Here is a 20,259-nt window from a genome sequence, read left to right on the forward strand (position 1 = left end):
AAAGGAGAGACCTCTGCAGAACGCTGCGGAGTTTGACCTTACGCTGGTCACTGACCCTGCCTTTCCGACATGTATAGGGATGTCGTGTAGGGATACAACCCCTGACCTCTGCTTTGTAAAGAACGCGGCCAAGCCTAGTTGGTGTAATCTTGCGAAAGACCTGGGTAGTGATCACTATATCAACAAAGTCGTTTTTGAGGTTTAGACGCCCTAGGGCGTTAACGTTTATAGACTGGGATAAGTTTCGGATGATCCGGGAGGAGAGAGGAAAAAGGGGGAAGGAATTCGAAGGCCTGTACCGGCCGTCCCTGGAGGATTGGGTCACCCAGGTGAGGGAGGATGTAAACAAGGCTATGGAGAAGATCACTACGGATTTGGAGGTGGATAGCGCTGATAGCAGGCTGGCCCATCTGATTGAAGCCAAGCAGTCTGTGCTGGCTAGGTGGAAGGGGCAGCAGCTTAATCGCAGGCTGCGTAAGAAGATTTCCAAGCTGAATAAGCTGATTGAGGAGCACTGTAAGCTTTTGTCTAGGCAACAGTGGGATGAGGTATGCAACTCGATGAACGAGCAGGTGCGCAATGGGAGGTCGTGGGGCCTGCTTAAGCATTTGCTGAATGACTGCAATACGAGAGTTAGTCAGGGGCATGTCCTTGCTAGAGCTGTACACAAAGCAGTGGGGTCTGCATCAAAGGAAGAGCTGGTTGAGAAGCTGGCCAACAAATACCTGCCTGTTACGGACCCAGAAGCTTTTCTGACGGAGCAGGCCTACACAGGAGAGGCTAACTTTTCCTTAGATGAGAACTTTTCTGTGGAAGTGATATGCGCGGTTTTGCATAACCTTAACAGCAAGTCGGCTCCTGGACCGGACGTGATTTCAAACAAGCTTTTGAAGAACCTGGACGATAGGTCAATCAAGTAGCTTACCGGGGAGGTTAACGCTATGCGAAGAGATCGGGTGGATCCAGAGCAGTGGAAGACAGCTCTCACAGTGCTGATTCCCAAGGCTGGCAAAGTCCCGAGCATTGATAACTTAAGGCCTATTTCGCTCACTTCATGCGTGGGCAAGGTGGCTGAGCATGCGGTGCTTAACCGGCTTACATGGTACCTTGAGGAGAACGAGGTCTACCCCCACACTATGACTGGTTTTCGGGCCGGGCTGTCGATGCAAGATGCAATGAAGTTCATCAAGCATCAGATCATTGACGGAGATGGAAGGGGCGTTAAGGTCATCCTAGGGCTGGACCTGGAGAAGGCTTTTGACAACGTTCGGCACTCTTATATTCTTAAGTCCATTTCGGATCTTGGCCTTGACGCGCACTTTCATGACTATGTCAGGAGGCCCTTCCTGTCAAGCAGGAAGGCTACCCTGAGGGTTGTGGAGCTAGAGTCAAAGACGTTAAATCTTGGAGACAGGGGCACTCCTCAGGGGGCCGCCATCTTGCCCACATTGTTCAATCTGGGCATGGTCAGAATGGCCAAGAGGCTCTTGGAGATTGAGGGGATTAAGCACACCATGTATGCAGATGACGTGACCATATAGTGTCCCAGGGGTAGCGAGGGCTATATCGAGAGTGTTCTGCAGGAGGCAGTAGATGTAATCGAGACTTATTTGGACCCAACGGGGTTAAGGTGCTCCCGCCCCCCCCCAAGTCGGAGCTGTTGCTGTACAGTCCCACTAGAAGGGGGCCCAAGCCAAGAGGATGGATCCCCATTGACAAGCTGAACACTCAGCTTCACACAAGAAATGGCGATCTCATACCTAGGGTAGATAAGATCAGGGTTCTGGGGATGCTGATTGAGTCGAACAGCGCCAACACGCTGACGATCCAAAAGATCATTGCCACGACAGAAAATGCAGTATGCCTAATGAAGAGAGTGGCCGACAGGCAGACGGGTTGAAGATGGATAGTCTGATCAGGCTTATGCATGCATTTGTATTGTTTCACTTTACTTATCTGGCGGCCATGCACAAGTGGAAACCATCAGAGAAGGAGAAGCTTGACATGCGGATTAGAAAGGTCACCAAGAAAGTGTTGGGAGTGCCAATGTGCACCAGCAACAACCGACTTCTCCAGCTGGGCATTATTAATACTTTGGATGAGATAGCTGAGGCTCAGGAGAGGACGCAGATGGTGCGTTTCTTTACATCTAGCACAGGTCGGCAGATTCTGAGAGAGTTGGGTGCGCCTCAGGAGAAGATTTTGCAGCTTCACGTCGGTATTCCCTTGACGGTCCATAAGCAGTATCACGTCAAGCCTGTTCCCAGGAACATGCATCCAGAGCAAAATGTGGGTAGAAGGCCGGGGCGGGGGGGGGGGGGGGGGTGCGGGGAGAGGGGGGCTAGCCTGCTGAGACTCATTCGTGATGAGAATCAGAAGCTTGGCTTCGTCGATGCTTCTTTTAACAAGGAGAGGAAGGTGTGTACCGTAGTTGTCGTGGACAATGAGGGCAGTGTCGTTAAAGGGCCTGTGAAACGGTTCGGACAAATTTTGTAGACACGTAGGGTACAGCTTAAGTAGAAAATTCGCACCACAATTTAAGTGAAGCGTTACGTATTAATGGAGCTACAAGTGATTACAAGTTACCCTCCTCCCTAGCCATGCTTTTCCTCCTCAACTCATTCGCTGAGCAATCGGGGCTAAGCTCCGCCTTCACTGGTCCTGCGTCACGATGCGATGTCACATTGTTTATTTCCGGTTGTTTTGGAGCCCGCCCACGCCCGCGAGAAACCTCTCCGCTAGCCGTTTGGTCGTCGACTCCAAGCGAGAGCTATCGAAGCTGCGTGCGTTGCGAGCATTCTGTCGTAGCGCCGAACGTGTCTGGTATTACGGTAATCACACACTACCTGAATAGTTTGACGGAACGATGGAGGCATAAACTCAAGTTGATGAAGGAACTTTAGCGTAGACATACGTGAGCTGCCTGATCGGTCTCCACGGTCCAGCCACCCGCTGGCGCAGAGCTTAGCCAGCCAAAGAAAGAGCTAATATTGCTCTAACCAAGTGTCAAACATTTTAAACATTTACAAAAACAATGTGTTAACGATTACACTCCTGCGAAAAATTTACACCAGCAACCAAGATTACATTTTATTACTGCTACTGCGTGTGGTTCAGCTCCATGCCACCAGGTGGCTGCACCGTGCAGACCATTCACATTAGCGCTTCTGTTCATCCCCTGAAACCACATGCAAGGGGACACGGCCAGGCCCTGTCCCCTTGCACTTGCGTTTACCCTAATGCCGGACTCGCGAAACGCTATTGCGTTAGTAATCTTCCGGTGTAAAGTGACGGCCGCAATCGCACAAATCCTGCCGCCGATCGGATAGCGGCAGTCCGATGCGCTGCAGCCAGTCCGCTTGTCTACTGGCTTGCAGAGGGACAAGATGTTGCAGCTTGACATATTGCCAGTCGCTACGTTTGCAGTACACAATGCAACAAAGTCGAATCATAGCGCTCGCGAAAACACAAACCGACACTGACGACGGAGCTCTCGTCAAAGACAGAGCACGTTGTAACACAAGCAGACGACACTTGCTGCGTGCCGGAAGTGCTTAAGTGTACTGAAAAATTGTTCTTGGGCATTCTCTTTATGTTACTTTCTTATTATAAAAACAAATTAACTAACATTCTAACTATTATAAACATCATTTGTTTACCATAAAGTTGGAAAATTTATCTATCACGTGCCCTGGTCAGCCAATCGGATAGCTCACCCCACTGACATCATATGGGTGATTTCGGTCATATGGGTAGGGGCGGCTTAAAATTCTGCCGAGCAGTGTGCGGCGATCGGCAGCGATGTGCATTTTTAAAGCCTTATAATAAATTACATGCTTTACGCGGAGAGCTTAGATGTGTCAATGATCAGAGAGACCTACTCTAACGACTCAGTACGTTTGTAGAAAATCGTCAAAATCGTTTCAGGGTCCCTTTAACGCTGCTACCGTTCAGACTGATAGGCCAGAGGTCGCGGAGCAAGCGGCTATTGCGCTTGCCTTGGTTGACAGACGCAGGCCTTTTGTATATGGTGACTCAAAGTCGGCCGTTAGGGCCTTTGAGAAGGGCTTGGTGGCTAAGGTTGTTTTTAAAATTATGCTGCCCTGTGAGGTCTCTCAACACTACCTATGTTGGTTCCCTGCTCACCTTGGGATGATTGAGGGAGCCCCTCCGAATCTCATTGAGTCTGCTCATGACGCAGCATGAGATCTTACCCTCCGCTCTGCCCCGCGCCACGGCGTGGCAGTACTCCCCGAGAACAGAGACTCCCCTTCCACATACAATGAGATCACAAAGTATTACCTTCTTAATCACAGTGTTTATGGTTTGCCGCATCCTAAACTAAACAGGGCTCAGGCACTTACATTACGCTTACTACAGACTGGTACTTATTTTTGTCCATGGAGGCTGAACATGTTTTATCTTGAGACGTATACAGAGCCTTATTGCCAGGATTGTGGTGCTTTAGCCACACTCGAACACGTGCTCTGGTCTTGTGAAAGAATTGAAGACTCAGCGATCAAGTACGTGTCCAGGTGGGAGGCTGCACTTCGCAGCCCGGACCTGGATGAACAATTCTGGGCTGTCCAGCAGGCTCACGACGTGGCTGTGAGGTTCGGCCTTCCCGTCCCGATGTGGGAGCGGCCCGTTTAGTGGTTAATTACCACTACTTGCAGGACCAAATAAAGTTTTCCACCCATCCATCCAGAATGGGCATGTACCACTGTGACACAAATGCCTAAATATATTTAGATGTATGCGGCACACACCTCATTTATTACCCTTCTTCTCCCGACAAGCACCATAGCTAGCCTTTGTCCACATCCTACTGGTGCATCAATGTCTCATGCTGTGCATCCACCTGACTTCGTGTTTGTATCCTGGCATAGCTTGTGACTGGTGTACTGCACGGCACAGCCAGGAGAGAGAGAGAGAGAGAGAGAAATACTTTTATTGTCAAGGTTGAGCAGAGTTTTCTTTCCCAGCGGTGTGGGCTAGCGTGGCGTCTGCTTCGCCGCGATGCTATCAGCCTATTCCGCCAACTGTAGCTGGTCTTCCGGGTTGTAAGTTTTCGTCTTCATCTCCTACTCTTCGTGTGAAGGCGCTCACCTAAAGAGTTCTCTTCGGGGAGGGTTCTCGTAGCATCCCCACAAGATGTGATCTTGGTCTGCCAGGGGGCAGCTACAATGTTTGCAGTTTGGTGGATATTCACCACCGGTCATTGCAGCTAGTCTTTTTGGACTAAGTACAAACCTAGTCTGTACTCTCCTGAGTTTAGTGGCCTGTATTCTTGTCAGTGTCTCGTGTGAGGATCGATATATTCGCCTCGATTCGTGGTAATAAACGGTAATTTCGTTAAATGTGTGGGTACCTTCATGTCGGTCAACCCCGTTGGGCAAGCCAACCTCCCGGTTACTTGCTGCTCGGGCGGCTAGGTGGGCGGCCTCATTACCAGGGTTGCCCGCATGGGCGGGTACCCGCACCAACTTCAATTGATTGAGTTCTTTGTTGATGATTCTGAATGCTTGACGGGAAATGAAACCCGAGATGTAATTACGAATCGCTGTTTTCAAGTCAGATATAATAATCTTGGTGTCCAGGATGGAGGTGCCCATGGCGATGGAGGCCTCTTCCGCCTCCATAATGGAAGATGTGTTTACCGTCGCACAACTGATGGTGTGTTCGTCACCAGTAGTGATGGCTATGGTGTGCCGACCATCAATGGTGCGAGCAGCATCCACGTGTATGGCACGCTGGTTTTTGTAGCATTGACAGAATGCCGCCGCCCTAGCTTTGCATCTAACGCTGTTTTCAGTGCTCAAGCTTTTTGGAAGCGGGGGGATAATGATCTTGGTCCGGATAGTGTTAGGTATCTGGTGTGCTTGCAGGATGTCTAAGGCTGGGTGATACCCTAAAGTGTCCAGAATCCGCTGTCCCGCGTGTGTGCCGCATAATCGAACTGTTTGAGCCCATTTGTGGGCTTCTATGATTTCCTCAACATTGTCATGCACCCCTAGACTCAAGAGTGCTTTCGTATTAGTCCAATTTGGTAACCCAAGAGCCCGTTTGAATAATGTTCGGATTAGACCGTTAATCCGTTCCAAATCCCTTTTCCTGAGACGCAAGTAAGGGCAGACGTACGCCACTAGGCTCGGAAAAAAAAGCCTGGATTAGTCTGCAGGCATCTTTCTCCTTAACTCCGTGCCGTCGGTTGGAGACACTCCCGAGAAGGTTCTGTAATTTCCTAGCTGTAGTTTGGAATCGTGCTATGGCTTCTTGTTTGTGCATGTTTTGTTGGATCCACAATCCTAGCACTCTTATTTTAGGAAAGGGTTGGACCAGCTGTCCAGCTACCTGCACCTGAATGTGTGCGGGCATATTGGCAGCCGGATTGGCAAGATATTTCCGGACTATAAGTAGTTCTGATTTTTTCGGCGAACAGTTCAGGCCATTGTTGCGAGCGTGTTTCTGCCCTGCATCAGCCGCTGCCTGCAGCGTTTCTGAAATTTCTCCATACGACCCAGTGCACGTCCAGATTGTTACGTCATCGGCGTAGGTGGCGTGCCTGATATGAGGAATCTCTTTGAGCTGTCGGGATAAGCCACTCATGGTGGTATTAAAGATGAAAGGAGAAAGTAGTACTGCTCCCTGTGGCGCACCTCTGGTGCAGAGCTCTATGGTTTTGCTTTCAATATCTCCTATGTTTACGGTGGCAGTACGGCCCTTGAGGAATGTGGTAATTAGGTATATGTTCTCTTACCTACGTTCATGTTGGATATGTTTTCTAGAATGGCTTGATGTGAGACATTGTCAAACACAAGCTAGTAGACAGAAATTTTAGAATGTGTGGTTCCCCTTTCAGATACACCCCTAATATTGCATAAGCATTGCAGGAGATGAAAGTTCTGTCCTGTGCTGCACAGCACCAAAATGTTTCTTCCCTGGAGTACAGGAATTCGTCATGCCAATATTGTCAAATCGTCTCTGCCTTGCTGTTGTCACGCACATGCTTGTTTCGCTGTTACACTCATGTCACACCGCACTAGTTCATGTTATACAGACATGTTTGCCCATCCGGGGGTAACACTTTGCAGAAGCCAGAACGATGCTTTATAACTAAGTGTACAAGATCTGCAAAAATTTTGTTTCTTGTTTTAGTTAACTACAAAAGATGCACATGCATTTTAACTTTTATTTCAATCAATAAATTTTTACTGTTGCATATACAAATATATACCGTCAAATTTTCATTCAGGCAGAACCCCTTCAAGGTTTGTTAACATATATCACTAACAATGAACAACAAGAGAAATAAATACTGATAAGACAATAGCTTGTGTTACAAATGTGTAAAATATATTTTTTCTTCGCTAAGATAGGTATTACCAAATAAGTCAAATAGACGTTAAACATAGTTGAATATTTTTTCTACTTTAATTTATGAGCATACTGGAAGCCGTCTGGCGGAATGCGTGCTTATGTATTGAAATACAAAGCAGTCATAATAAATGACAGACAAGGAAACAGTAGGTGCAGTGGAGTCTACAAATTACTGTTTGAACATGTGCTATATGAGCCATATATTTGTACAGTACCATATGTGTTTTGTCGAGTTCGCGAGACTTAATGCACCCTTCCTGTACTACAGGTACTAACTACAACAAGCTCATCACACACCAGGTTTCGAAGCTATCAGTAAGGATGCGTCATCATTTTAAAGCATACGAAGTTGAAACATGTGGAAAGTTTACACATTAGCAATTAGACAATCAAATCTTTCGCAATCTGCTACATGTGTAGCGAAAACTGTTCATTGAATTGAGAAGGCGTTAGTGGTAGGTACCTACCAGATTCCTTTGTAAACACCAGATATCTCCACAACGACTGCCCCGAGATCCGGCAATGATTGAATTACAAGAGGGGCGTATTATGATTGTGGGAAATAGTGTTCCTGCAAACAGTCTCAAACTTTCAGTGCGAAAAAAGGATGCGGTGCTCAGTTGTCCTAACGCCCGTACGTCATGAGCAGTGGGTAGGATTGGTACTGTAAAATTCAAGAAACTTATTTGAACCAACCTTTTCGAGCAACCTTGATATGGGATGCCAGAAAAGCTGGAGCTCTTCGTGAACAACATTTTGTTTTTTCCAGTAACCATTATATCTGTGCAGGTGTTTACTGAAACCGAGAAGAGAGGAAAGAGAAGAGAAAGATGACATAATGCTCCCACGCTTAGCAACAAGAATGTAACTCACATGTAAAGAACAGTGACTAGGAACACAACACAGAACACTCCTTCTCGAAATCCAACGTAGTCAGTGATCGCTGAAGGGGTCATCTTGTTGGCGAAAACGTCCTTGACGAGGAACTATTGGCATCGCCCAAGGCCACTGAAATATACGTCGCCCAATGACGTTGAACAAAGTCGTTCCCGCTCATGACGCCAAAAAGTCCATTAACGGCCGACAAGCCGTAACGATTTCTGTTTTTTCCTGGTTGTTTCTTTTTAGTTTAGCCATTGGTTTAGCGTGGTGACGTCCTGACGTAACAGCACAGTTGACAGACTCAAGCCCACGACGTAGGTCGTGCTGCCTTGATCTCAGCCTGCGCAGTCTCGGACACGTGACGGAATTCTTCCACCGTGGTCTCGGAGGTCATATCAAAGAGGACAGCATGGTGAGGTGCGCGCGGGTGATTTGAATGATGAAAAACGCACCTGTATTCTAAATGCTAATCTTAAAGGCTATGCTTTTGCTGGCTGAATGCGGCGGAAGCGATTTTGGATGCCAGAACACGTCATAGACGTCGGAGCAGCGCTGAAAACTACTTGTTTCAGCGACCACTGCTGTGAACTGGTTTCACTGGTTCTAGTAGTATTGTTGATTCTAAAAACGTTACTCGGATGGGCGTCAGGTTGTAGCACGGCGGTTAAAGCAACAAGGAAAGAAAAAGGCGAAAAGCTGCTATCAAAAAACTAATCTCGAAGGCTATGCTTTGCGAACCGGAAACTTGTTCACCATAGAGCTATCCTAACCCGCCATGCCTTGTGGCTCCCGTAAACTGCCGAGTTTTTCTCTAGTAGTGTCAGTGTATGCTCGTCTGCTTGAAGACTCAGCGTGGCTTTTAAGTGCGTGTAGCCGTTTTTGAACCGTGGAGCCTTGAGCTCTTCAGCTTCAACAGCTGCACTGCAGTGGCTGCAATCAACCCCGTAGCGTTTACTTTTTAGTAGCGCGTAATCGACCTGTGACAAACTTCTCTTGTGAATAGCCCACTTGTGACTAGGCCGGCGAGATGTCAAGGGCTCGCCTCGCGGTAAGCTTGTGCAGTTTCTTTTCTACTACTTTTGGTTTGCAACTTCACTTTACAGTCTATCGGCGACTGGGACTGACTTACGATACGGCGACCGCACTGCTATTCCCTGCAGCCCACTCGTCCATCGTGAAGCACGCTCTTTCGGCACTGCTAGACTACTGCAGTGCGACGCACTTGAGAGCGCGGCTCTGAGCCCCGCACTCACATCCCCCCCCTCCCCCTTGTCACGTTAGTCCTGTCTTTCTCTCCTTCATCTTTTTCTTCCCATTCCCCCTTCCCCGTGCAGTGCTGTTGTGGTGTCCTCCTGTGAGAGACAATTACGGCGCTGCGCTCATCTCTTCCGTTTCCTTTCCAAAAATCACTTCACGCACACACACACACACACACACTTCACTTTACGTGATGTGAAGCGCTCGCTGCCCGCACAGAAATTTGGTGTCCTCGCTTTTATTACTTTTTAAAATCCTACTTGCAGAGTCCTAGGCGCAGCCGGGCTTTGACGAAGTGTGGCCATTGCTGCCCGTACGCCGTTTCATGTATTTCAAACTGCTTGCAACTTGTCGTGTCTTGTTTTCTGGCTTGTAGCTTCGTATTATCGTGATCTCACGCATGACGTACTAGCTAGCTCGCATCTTTAGATCATTTAACTATGACAATATTTAAAGCGAAGATTTCCTTGCCTCTTCCCCCCGCCTTATGGGTTGCTGTCTTGCCTAGTACACATGTCCATTACGCACTGTCACGGAAGGAGGAGGTGATGAACTACTACGCTAATCGCAACTTTTACTGGCTAGTTTGCTCACTATGAACGAGATGGCCCTTCCGCCTGGCCCAGCCATACGTTGCCTCAAGACTTGTACGCCGCGTTACCTCCGCTGCAGTTGGTTTCGCGTTCGCGGCGGCCGCATTACGATAGGACTGGAAGGCGAAAACGCTGCTGCGCTTAGATTTAGATGTATGCTAAATGACACCAGTGGTCGAAATGAATCCGGAACTCCTACACTACGGCGTCTCACGTATCCCAATGTACTATTCCATGATGCTTAACCCCACATTTTTGAACATCTGCTAAATAGGGTATATGTGAGCATACTTGGACAAGGCTGTTTCCTCGTTAGTAAACTGACAGCTATGCCATACTGACATGATCTCTGAACTAAAAGCTGATCAGCTTGCAGTGGAGAATCATCTAAAGAAAATGTACCATATTTATTAATGACATTTTGCTAACTCTGTTTTACTGTAGCTTCTGCCCTCCTAGGTTTTCTTTGCCCTTGTTTTTTTTGCACCACAACCACGGAATGAAATGTCAAACGACCATCTAACTAAATCGTTTTGCTGTAGCCGAACAATTTTGCAGTTATTTTTGATCAAAGGCAAAGTTCCCAGAAAATAATTATGGTAATTAAGATAGCACCACAAGCTTAATTAGATGCTCACTTGTGCTTATAATTGTTTTTCTTGTCTATACTAACATCCAGCACCATTCACTGAAGCTCACTTAGACTCACAGACACGTATTAGAAATGAGTGCACTCATCTGCAACTATGCCGACCAATGATTTGTTTGAATATGTTAATGAATACTGATAGGCTAGTTGGTAAGCCATGATATTGATGAAGCAGTGCACTAAAGACACGTTAACGCACCCATGAAAAAGCTTATACACAGGCACTGAACTGCAGCTACTGCTTTATTGCTTAAAGACCCGCCTTTTTGTAGTCGCAAGCACTATGACAGAAGTGAGGCATGAACAAGAACCAGAACAACAAATAGACAAAGATTACATTTTTCTGGATTCCCACTCTAGAAATAAAGTTCAAGGTAGTGGTGCACTTTTTCAGAGAATGATGCCAAGGGGCCACTGATACACCTGTCCCTCCATTTGTCAATTTCTATAGCTTCAAGAATCTCCCTTCTTTGTTTTTTGTAATCCCTCCATGTTAGTTTTGTTCCTGTCAGGGCGGGTGAGCAGCCACAATCCCTGCAATGAAAAGCTAAATGACCTGAATCATTAGCCGTGGAGTGATAATTGTGCTCAGTTAGCCTTGTATTCAGGCTCCATCTGCCCAATGTATGCTTTGTCACAGGACAGAGGGATCATATAAACCACTCATTCTGTACAATTATTTGTACTTACTAATTGAAATAAAGAAATTATAAATTAATGGAATTGAAAGTGGACGAAGAAACTACTTGCTGCAGGTGGGGAATGATCCCACGTCTTTGCCAAGGTTTGTGAGCGATGGCGCTGGCTAACACTCCCAGGGTTAGTTATATAGTAACACACAAATACCCCCAGAAAGTGGATGGTAAAACGGCGCTGCAGTAGCTCAATTGGTCGACCATCGTACGCGTAATGCGAAGACATGGGATCGTTCCCCACCTGCGGCAAGTTGTTTTTTCATCCACTTTCAATTTCATTAATTTATGATTTCTTTATTTCAATTAGTAAGCACAAGTAATTTCCCGTGTTGTTTTTGGTGTCTTTGTTTGTTGGCTTCTTATGATATGATTAATCAAAATCGGGCCTCTTGGTTAACCCTGTTTCTTCTCGTTCATTCTCTACAAGTGATGTAGGGGTTTCGGGGCTTGATTATGCAGAGATACCATTCGTTTTTTGTGCCATTCACCTTTTTGCACAGGCCTGATAATTGCACAGGTGCCGAAAACACCACATCAATGCGGGCGTTTTGGACTGTCTTTCGCAGATTGTGGGAAATAGTGTGCACAACACGTATGACTACCTTGTCTTGACAATCCTTGAGACAGCGAGTGGCCCAGCAACAATTGCCTTTTTTTGTTCTTTTTTAGTAAGCATTCTGCAACTGATGCCAAGAGTTTTGAGGGGTACACAGAGCTCTTGAGCTGTGTTACCTGGTTTGTGAGGCTTATTTCACATTTGTGATAACACAATTTTTGCAGTGTGTTGAGGAAGCAAGAGCGAACAATTGCCCTCTTCACAGTTTTGAATGTGCTGGTTGGTAGGGGAGGACAGGTTTGTACCAATCATCGCATTCAAAACTTTTGAGGAGAGAGATTGTCCGCTTTAGCTCAGGAGCTCTTATCTAAATACATGGAAACGCAGAAATTGTCTTTTTCAGCAACCACCGTGCCAAATTAACAAGGCTTGAAGCACTTAAAAGAAGTGAAAATATAGTGACTGTAGGAAGTAGATTTTTGTTATTAGGCCGTCAATATTCAACAAGAAATCTTGAAAATGAAAAAGACAACTATGAAGTTTACAATGCTCTAACTTCGCAATGAAAAATAATGTCAAATTATGTTAGCTGCATCTAATAATATATCTAAAGCGGACAAAATTGATAAATGATGCACAGCTCTGAAATACACTACTAATTTGTGAGTGGGATTTTTCCAAAACCCTTGTAAGCTTTGTAGCAAATTTGCATAAGTTGTAAATTCTTATACTAAATGTGCCTTCTTTAGATGCTCTGACGGATGCAGCTTACAGAAATGTAGCATCTGTTTTTGATGCCTAGTGACAGATTTGTAAACTTCCTGCTTCTAGTTTTTTTTTCAACCTTACCAATTTTATGAAATTTTTGTGAAATATTCCAGGCTATAAATTGAAGTTCTGCTTCCTGCAGTCACTAGAATTTCACTGTATCTTTTATATGCTACAAATTTAATTCAAATCGGTTAAGCAGCTTTTCCATAAAAGTGTTTCTGCATTTTACATGTATTTGAATAGGTGGCATCAAAGTCGCCTGTGAGCTAAGACTTCTCTTGAATTCCATAATTTATTACAACGTGCTAACAAAAGTAGCTCAGTAGCTTCTGCACTGTGTCCGCATACCATGCACTGATATCTGTGGCCTGCATTCGCACACAACCGGGCCTGACTTCAAACAGCAGTGCACTGCTGCTTGGCTTATCATAAAATCTTTCTCTTTTGATTTTTATTCTCTGCTGTTCTATCAAGCTCCTACGTGGCTTTTAAATGCGAAGCATTTCTTGGTGAACATTTGCCACTTTGACAGTATCTATCTATCTAGCCACCTACGTCTTGGTACTCTGATGGTCATTTTGTTAACTTGGTATGTACCAAAACTGGCATACCTAGTATGACAAGAGTGTATGACGAACATATATGATAGGTCATGACATGTGTGCCATGTAGCTCATGAAACAGCTGCCTAGGTCTTGATATGTACCAAAATTGGCATAGTGATACAATCTTGACCAGGTGAGATGGGCCTTCACCGCAAGAATCTGGGAATGACGATGAATCCGGGCATCGTGATAATGAAAAAAAAAATTTGAAAATAATGTATTCACTTATTGGTACATGGTTGTGACTCTTATCCGAGTCTCAAGTGGTTCTGATCTGATACGAAGGCCAGGACGGCCTTAAATAGCCCCCCTTTCCTTTGTTGAGGGAATCCACTGGCCACTCACAAACGCCGAATTGTTCACCACCTCTATCGCCCTTCACTGGTCCTCAGCCTGCAGTCAGGGTGCTCATGTCTTCAACAACCTGCTCGTGGTGCTCATGTCTTGAACAAGCTACTCGTGTATGTGGTGCACCTGTCTCCAAAGTGTCACAATGGGAGGCAACCACCTGCCGTCGATGCTTTCCCCTGGGAGGTTCTTGACAAGGACCCTTTCATCGATAATTGGCCACTTCATGACGGTCAGGAGGGTGACACGGCTGTCTTGAGGTAAAGTGAATGATGAGGCGTAAACATCAACCGTGACAGCTGCATGTTGCTGGGGGGTATCCCCCCCGTCTCCAGATGTGGTAGTTGATGGCTCTTTGGAAAACTTAGGTCGATCATAACAATAGTGTGACAAGAGTGTATGTTCATGACGAACATAAATGATCGGTCATGACATGAATATCATGACATGTGTGTCATCTAGGTCACGAAACTGCCGCCTATGTCTTGGTGCCCTCAGGGTCGTTTCATTAACTTGGTATGAACCAAAATTGGCATAGTATGACAAGAGTGTATGACAAACATAAATGTTATGACATGCATGTCATGTAGGTGATAAAACAGCCCCCTACGTCTTGGTATGTACTAAAATGGGCATAATATGACGAGTGTATGACAAACGTAAATGATAGGTCATGACATGAATGTTGTGACATGCGTGTCATGTAGGTCATGAAACAGCCACCTCATCTTGATACTATCATGGTCGTTTTGTTAACCTGGGATGTACCAACATTGGCATAGTATATGAGAAGAGTGTATGAGGAACATAAATGATAGGTGATGACATGAATATCGTGACATGTGTGTCATGCAGATCACGAAACAGCCGCCTACATCTTGGTGCTCTCATGGTCGTTTTGTTAACTTGGTATGTACCACAATTGGCACAGTATGGCAAGAGTGTATGATGAACATAAATTATAGATCATGACATGAGTTTCATGACATGTGTGCCATGTAGGTCATGAAACAGCTGCCTAGGTCTTGATATGTACCAAAATCTGCATAGTATGACAAGAGTGTATGATAAACATAAATGATAGGTTATGAAACAGCCGCCTATGTCTTCATGCTCTCATGGTCATATCATTAACTTGGTAGGCTCCCTGCACACTCCTTCGCATAACGTTGACTCTCACCGGGAATGGGATTTGCCGGCTTTTTTCTTCATTGCACCTATCCAGTATGCTGTCCTTGCATCTTTTGCTTTACATTTAACACCCTACCCTACTGAAAATTCCAGTAGAAAAACTGGTAAGCCCGTAATATTATCAACAACTTACAGCCTATTAGCATAAGTTTTTATAAGGAGAACCAATATTCATTTGCTCGTATACTGCCAACGTCAAATAAAACACTGGGATTTCTAATTTTACCAATTCGTTTTCTTAACACAGTTGGCCCCAATCAGTAGAACAAATTGCCAATGATTGGAACAAGTGTTTAACACTCAATTTGAGAAGCTTACCTATATATTCACGAAAACGCAGAATGACAATTCACTTCAAGGACTTGCTCATAATTTCACTATATGAAATCTCTCTCAATCTATATATATGTTCAAACAAAATTTGAGCGTCAAAGTATGTAGTGCCAGTACTAATTAAAGAAAAACATCTAAAATTTTATTTCAGGTATTTAACTTAATGAAACATACAAATGCTGCTGTTCTCTGGTAAAATGATGCTATTCACTGGTCATACGAAAGGAGGAGGAATAAACTTTATTTGTGCACGGCGGGTTTGAGACCTAGGCCTCTCTGCCTAGACGACGGCCTCGATCGAGCCTTTGGGCCCAGGCGGCATCTTCGGCCTGATGGATTGCCTTGAGTTGCTGTGCACCGGAATATCATACGAAAGTATAAAAATCTATTTGAGGGGGGAAGTTATAATTATGCTACAATTAATAACTATTTAACTATTAACTATAAATAATGCATTACAGGGGTAATTGGAGATCAGAGAGAGAGGCCTTCATCCTGCAGTGGACATAAAATAGGCTGATGACGATGATTAACTATTTCATTGTTTCACTGTACTACCATTATCAAAATTCCAATGAAACTAATTTTATTGTCCATTAGTCTGATAATTTCTTATATTGAGACCCAATAGTGTATTAGGCTATTTGCTTGCTGCCAACCAATAGCCCATTCAAGCCCGTAAGGTTATCAATAACTTACAGCCTATTAGCATAAGTTATTATAAGAACCAATATTCATTCGTCCGTTTCCTGCCATTGTCAAATAAAACACTGGAATTTCTAATTTTGCCAATTGGTTTTCTTAACACAGTTCGCCCCAATCGGTACAGCAAATTGCCAGTGATTGAAACAAATGTTTAACACTCAATTTGAGAAGCTTGCCTATATATGCACAAAAACACAGAATGACAATGCGCTTCAAGGACTTGCTCATGATTTCACTATGTGCAATCTCTCTCAATCTGTGTAGTATGTATATTCAAACAAAATTTGGGTGTTTGGGCGATGGTATGTAGTGCCAGTGCTAGTTCAAGACAAACATCTAACATTTTATTTCAGGTATTTAACTTAATGAAACATCTAAATGCTGCTACTCACTGGTCATACGAAAGTACAAAAATTTATTTGTGGGCTCAAGTTATAATTATGCTACAATTAGTAACTATTTAACTATTAAGTATAAATAATGCAGGACAGGGGTAATTGGAGATCGCAGGGGACACCGCTTCGTCTTGCAGTAGACATAACATAGGGTGATGATGATGATGAACTATTTCATTGTTTCACCGTACTACCATTGTCAAAATTCCAGTGAAACTAATTTCATTGCCCATTAGTTTGATACTTTCTTATGTTGAGACCCAATAATGTATTAGACTATTTTCTTGCTGCCAACCGATAGCCCAGACAAAAAGCATTGGGGTTTCTAGTTTTACCAATTGGTCCAGCACTACTGGCTCCAGTTGGTCCAACAATACAAAATTCCTTGATGCTAGCAATACTCACTGGATCACAAAACACATTTGACACTCTAATGCACAAACACACAATGGCAATTCACCATTTCACTAGTATGTGCATTTTCTGTAACATACCGTATATAGTACAAGCAAAATTTAGGTCCCTAAGATATGTCAGTTCAAGACAAATAGGTATAATTTGTGAGCTTTTGTAGCTTAACAAAAGGCTAAATGTTGCTTACACTAATTATACTAAACTACGATAAAATATTATTTGAGGTCTGATGTAATTATGTTAGTATTAAATTATGAATTATTGCTCATTCACGGCATCACTTATCCAGTGACTTCAAATTGTGACCAGTTGGCATTTTAGTACGAATATAAATTCCAAGATAAATTCCAGCACCAATATGCATGGCCTTATTAGTCTCTATTACCACTTACCAGGCCAGAAAACTTTGTGGAATACTAGCTTTAATGTATTGACGCTGGACTTAATGTATTCCTATTAGCTTATCAGCAAGCACTGTCACACTATATGCACAAATACAATTAACATAGAAATTGGTGTGTAGCTAATATAAGTTGCATATATACTAATGTACCCAATGCAAATTTCTGGTTGACTGACAAGAAACTAATAAACAATTGTACTAGGCCCATATAAATTCCTATCCAACAAATATTTCATGCATAAAATTTAGGCTAACACAATTTGTATTTAATTTTTTGCAGGGATTTATACTCGTCCACATGTTTCAATTGGGACCTATTGGGACCAATCGACATATTCAGCCCCATCAGAACTAGTTGGCATTCAGTTATCCATTGCAGTACAACTATGCATGACCTTAGTCTGCTACTAGAATTTACAAGGCCAGAAAGTTTTTCTGTATATGGTATAATAGTGGTAATACATAGACAGTAGGTCTAGTATGTATTTCTATTAGCCTATCAGAAAGCAATATTACATTGTATATGCACAAGTACAAATTACTTATAGCCTAATATGTGCCCAATGTGAATTCCTAACGGAATGACAAGGAACTAACAAACAATGTTTAGACAAATATCCACTTTTATCAGGCTAATAGATTTCTTATACGTACAACAAAAACAGACTAGTTAGACTAATACAAAGGTGTATGTGTTCACCGACACTGTCCATGCCATTGCTGAGCATTTACTCCCTTTACTACTATAAGCTACAGCTTTGTTTGTGTCAATTTTGTGTCAATTTTTGTAGCATAGTTTAAACACTTCTACCAGACCCATTTAGATACTTGTGTAGAATGGAAATTTTAAAGGGACACTAAAGCCAAATACCAACTCTATGTGGACTGTTTAAATACCATTTGCATCCCACAAAATCACCTGGAAGTTGAATACTCTGCTACTTGTAGTTTGTGCGAGTTTCGCGAGCCAGCAAAACCTGCGTAGCAGCACGTGCTAATGAAACTAATAAAACGTGAAAATGTGAGTGGTGCAGGGTCGAGCGAAAATGAAACCTTTCGACCGCCCTCGTCATTGTCAAGGGAAGCTTCAATGAGTTCTTTTTTCTAAAAAAGAAATTGAACTGAAGAAGCAGCATTTTATTTCATCTTAGAATACAATACAAGGATGTTTCTTGCAAAGAGTGGTTGAGTACCAGTGACAGAATTTAACAGAGGAGTGCTTTCGTCATTGGGTAAGTAGTTGAATGTTTCGGGGGAGCCTCCAATCATGACCTGCATTTAACTCAATTTCTCAATTATTAAGGTTCTGTTTGCGATAATATTGATGCCTTAGAGATTCTCGACCACCTATCTATCACTTTAGCTTGACCTGATATTTGCCTTTAGTGTCCCTTTATGGGATGATAAACGAGAAGAAAGGGGGTTAACCGAGGGGCCCGATTTTAACCCCCTTAACCCCCTTTCTTCTCGTTAACTTAACTTAACTTAACCCCCTTTCTTCTTGTTTCTTTTCGATGTTAACCCCCTTTCTTCTCGTTTATTACATAACGAGGGTCTCGAATCCGGGAACATTGATGCCTTCAGGTAGCATATGTGGGTTTATTGACCAGTTGCCTTCACCCAAAAAGATCACGTTCTCGTGATGCCTGCGCCAAAAAAGATGTTCCACGTCCGCCGCCAAGGTCTGTGGGTGGTGGCGCTGGCTAACACTACCAGGGTTCTACTAGGACACATAAATACCCAAGAAAGTGGATGGGAAAACAGCGCCGCGGTAGCTCAATTGGTAGAGCATCGTACGCGAAATGCGAAGGATGTGGGTTCGGTTCCCACCTGCGGCAAGTCGTTCTTTCATCCACTTTAATTTCCATTTACGTATTGTTTCTTTATTTCATTAATTAAGCACAAGTAATTTCCCCTATGTTGTCCTTGGTGTCAGTGTTTGTTGGCTTTTTATGGGATGATGTAATTAGAACCTTTACGTGCACATAGAAAAACATGCTACTTGTCAACCCGCCGTGGTTGCTCAGTGGCTATGGTGTTCGGCTGCTGAGCACGAGGTCGCGGGATCGAATCCCGGCCATGGCGGCCGCATTTCGATGGGGGCGAAATGCGAAAACACCCGTGTACTTAGATTTAGGTGCACGTTAAAGAACTCCAGGTGGTCGAAATTTCCGGAGTCCTCCACTACGGCGTGCCTCATAATCAGAAAGTGGTTTTGGCACGTAAAACTCCAAATATTATTATTATGTTACTTGTCTTTCAAGTGTCCAAACTGGACAATCACTGATTAGGATTTGGACAGATGGGCACCTGTATGCGTTTGTTGTTTTGTCATTGGAGCACTCCATTTTCTCAACAGACAATCAATCATGGCCCATTTTTGTTAGCATGGAGGTGGCCTCTTCCACAAGCACATTTGATATTCTTTGGTGCTAGCAGAATGTCCAAGTTCGTACTGCATATTTTTTGTCATGAGGTTTACTGACTGCATCCATGTTCTTTCATTTAAAAAAACAAAAACAAATGCAGTATTCTAATCTGCCTTTAGACTCGTGATTTTAGGCTCAGGATTTGTGATCTCCGTGTTCTGATAGGAATGCATTTGCTGAGTGCCTATGCAAGTCTAGTCTCAAACCGGAGGAGATTCAGCTTCAGTGCAAGTGAGCCTTTTGTTAGTATCCTTGGTAATTTGTGGTTTTCAGACTGCTTGGTAAGAATAAACTTCACCTCATTCAGTAAGGACAGCAGCCCAAGGTGAATTTCAATTAGTATTGACATTATTGCTTCAAGCATGGCATAGTGCTAGAACAAGTGTTTGGGCTGGAGTTTTCTTTAATATCACCAGCTAGCAATAATAAACTGATAATATTGCTAGCACAGTCATACAAAATGGCAGCACAACAACCTGAGCTTGGCAACTACCAAAACATCTTATACAGAAAGCAAAGGAGCAGGAGCAATTATTTTTCTGTCAAGCTCACTGGAAGATCATTGAAGTGCAAGTGCTAAAAGCTGGCATATGGGTTGCACGACACTGCACGAGACAGTCCTAAAGGTGCGGTAGAAGGGAATAGCCTGAAGA

At 44.0% G+C, this 20,259-nt stretch overlaps 2 protein-coding genes across 12 annotated transcripts in view; one reads left to right on the top strand and one right to left on the bottom strand.

Annotated features, from left to right (window-relative positions):
• LOC135908626 (cytochrome P450 3A8-like) overlaps positions 1 to 8,394 on the bottom strand; it is a 42,708-nt gene extending 34,314 nt beyond the window's left edge. For 2 of the 3 annotated variants that reach the window (XM_065440461.1, XM_065440462.2), the window contains exons 1-2: positions 8,254 to 8,394; positions 8,077 to 8,176 (exon numbers count right to left, since the gene is read on the bottom strand). In XM_065440461.1, the coding sequence (XP_065296533.1) occupies positions 8,077 to 8,176; positions 8,254 to 8,336 (183 nt within the window). In that variant the 5' untranslated portion in view covers positions 8,337 to 8,394. The remainder of the gene's footprint in view (positions 1 to 8,076; positions 8,177 to 8,253) is intronic. The other variant, XM_065440463.1, reaches the window with a different exon arrangement.
• A 146-nt stretch (positions 8,395 to 8,540) lies between these two features.
• Dhod (dihydroorotate dehydrogenase 2) overlaps positions 8,541 to 20,259 on the top strand; it is a 63,999-nt gene continuing 52,280 nt past the window's right edge. For 4 of the 9 annotated variants that reach the window (XR_010566375.1, XM_065440464.1, XM_065440465.1 and 1 more), the window contains exon 1: positions 14,562 to 14,645. Coding sequence is in view for 7 of the 9 variants with exons in the window: in XM_065440464.1 (XP_065296536.1) it covers positions 14,577 to 14,645 (69 nt within the window). In the remaining 2 variants the exon portion in view is untranslated. Of the gene's footprint in view, positions 8,675 to 8,903; positions 9,311 to 9,702; positions 9,833 to 14,561; positions 14,646 to 20,259 lie in introns of those variants that run through there. The other 5 variants (XM_065440468.1, XM_065440472.2, XM_065440470.1 and 2 more) reach the window with 5 other exon arrangements.

Source organism: Dermacentor albipictus, chromosome 4 (assembly GCF_038994185.2).
Source record: "Dermacentor albipictus isolate Rhodes 1998 colony chromosome 4, USDA_Dalb.pri_finalv2, whole genome shotgun sequence".
Classification (NCBI taxonomy): Eukaryota; Metazoa; Arthropoda; class Arachnida; order Ixodida; family Ixodidae; genus Dermacentor; species Dermacentor albipictus.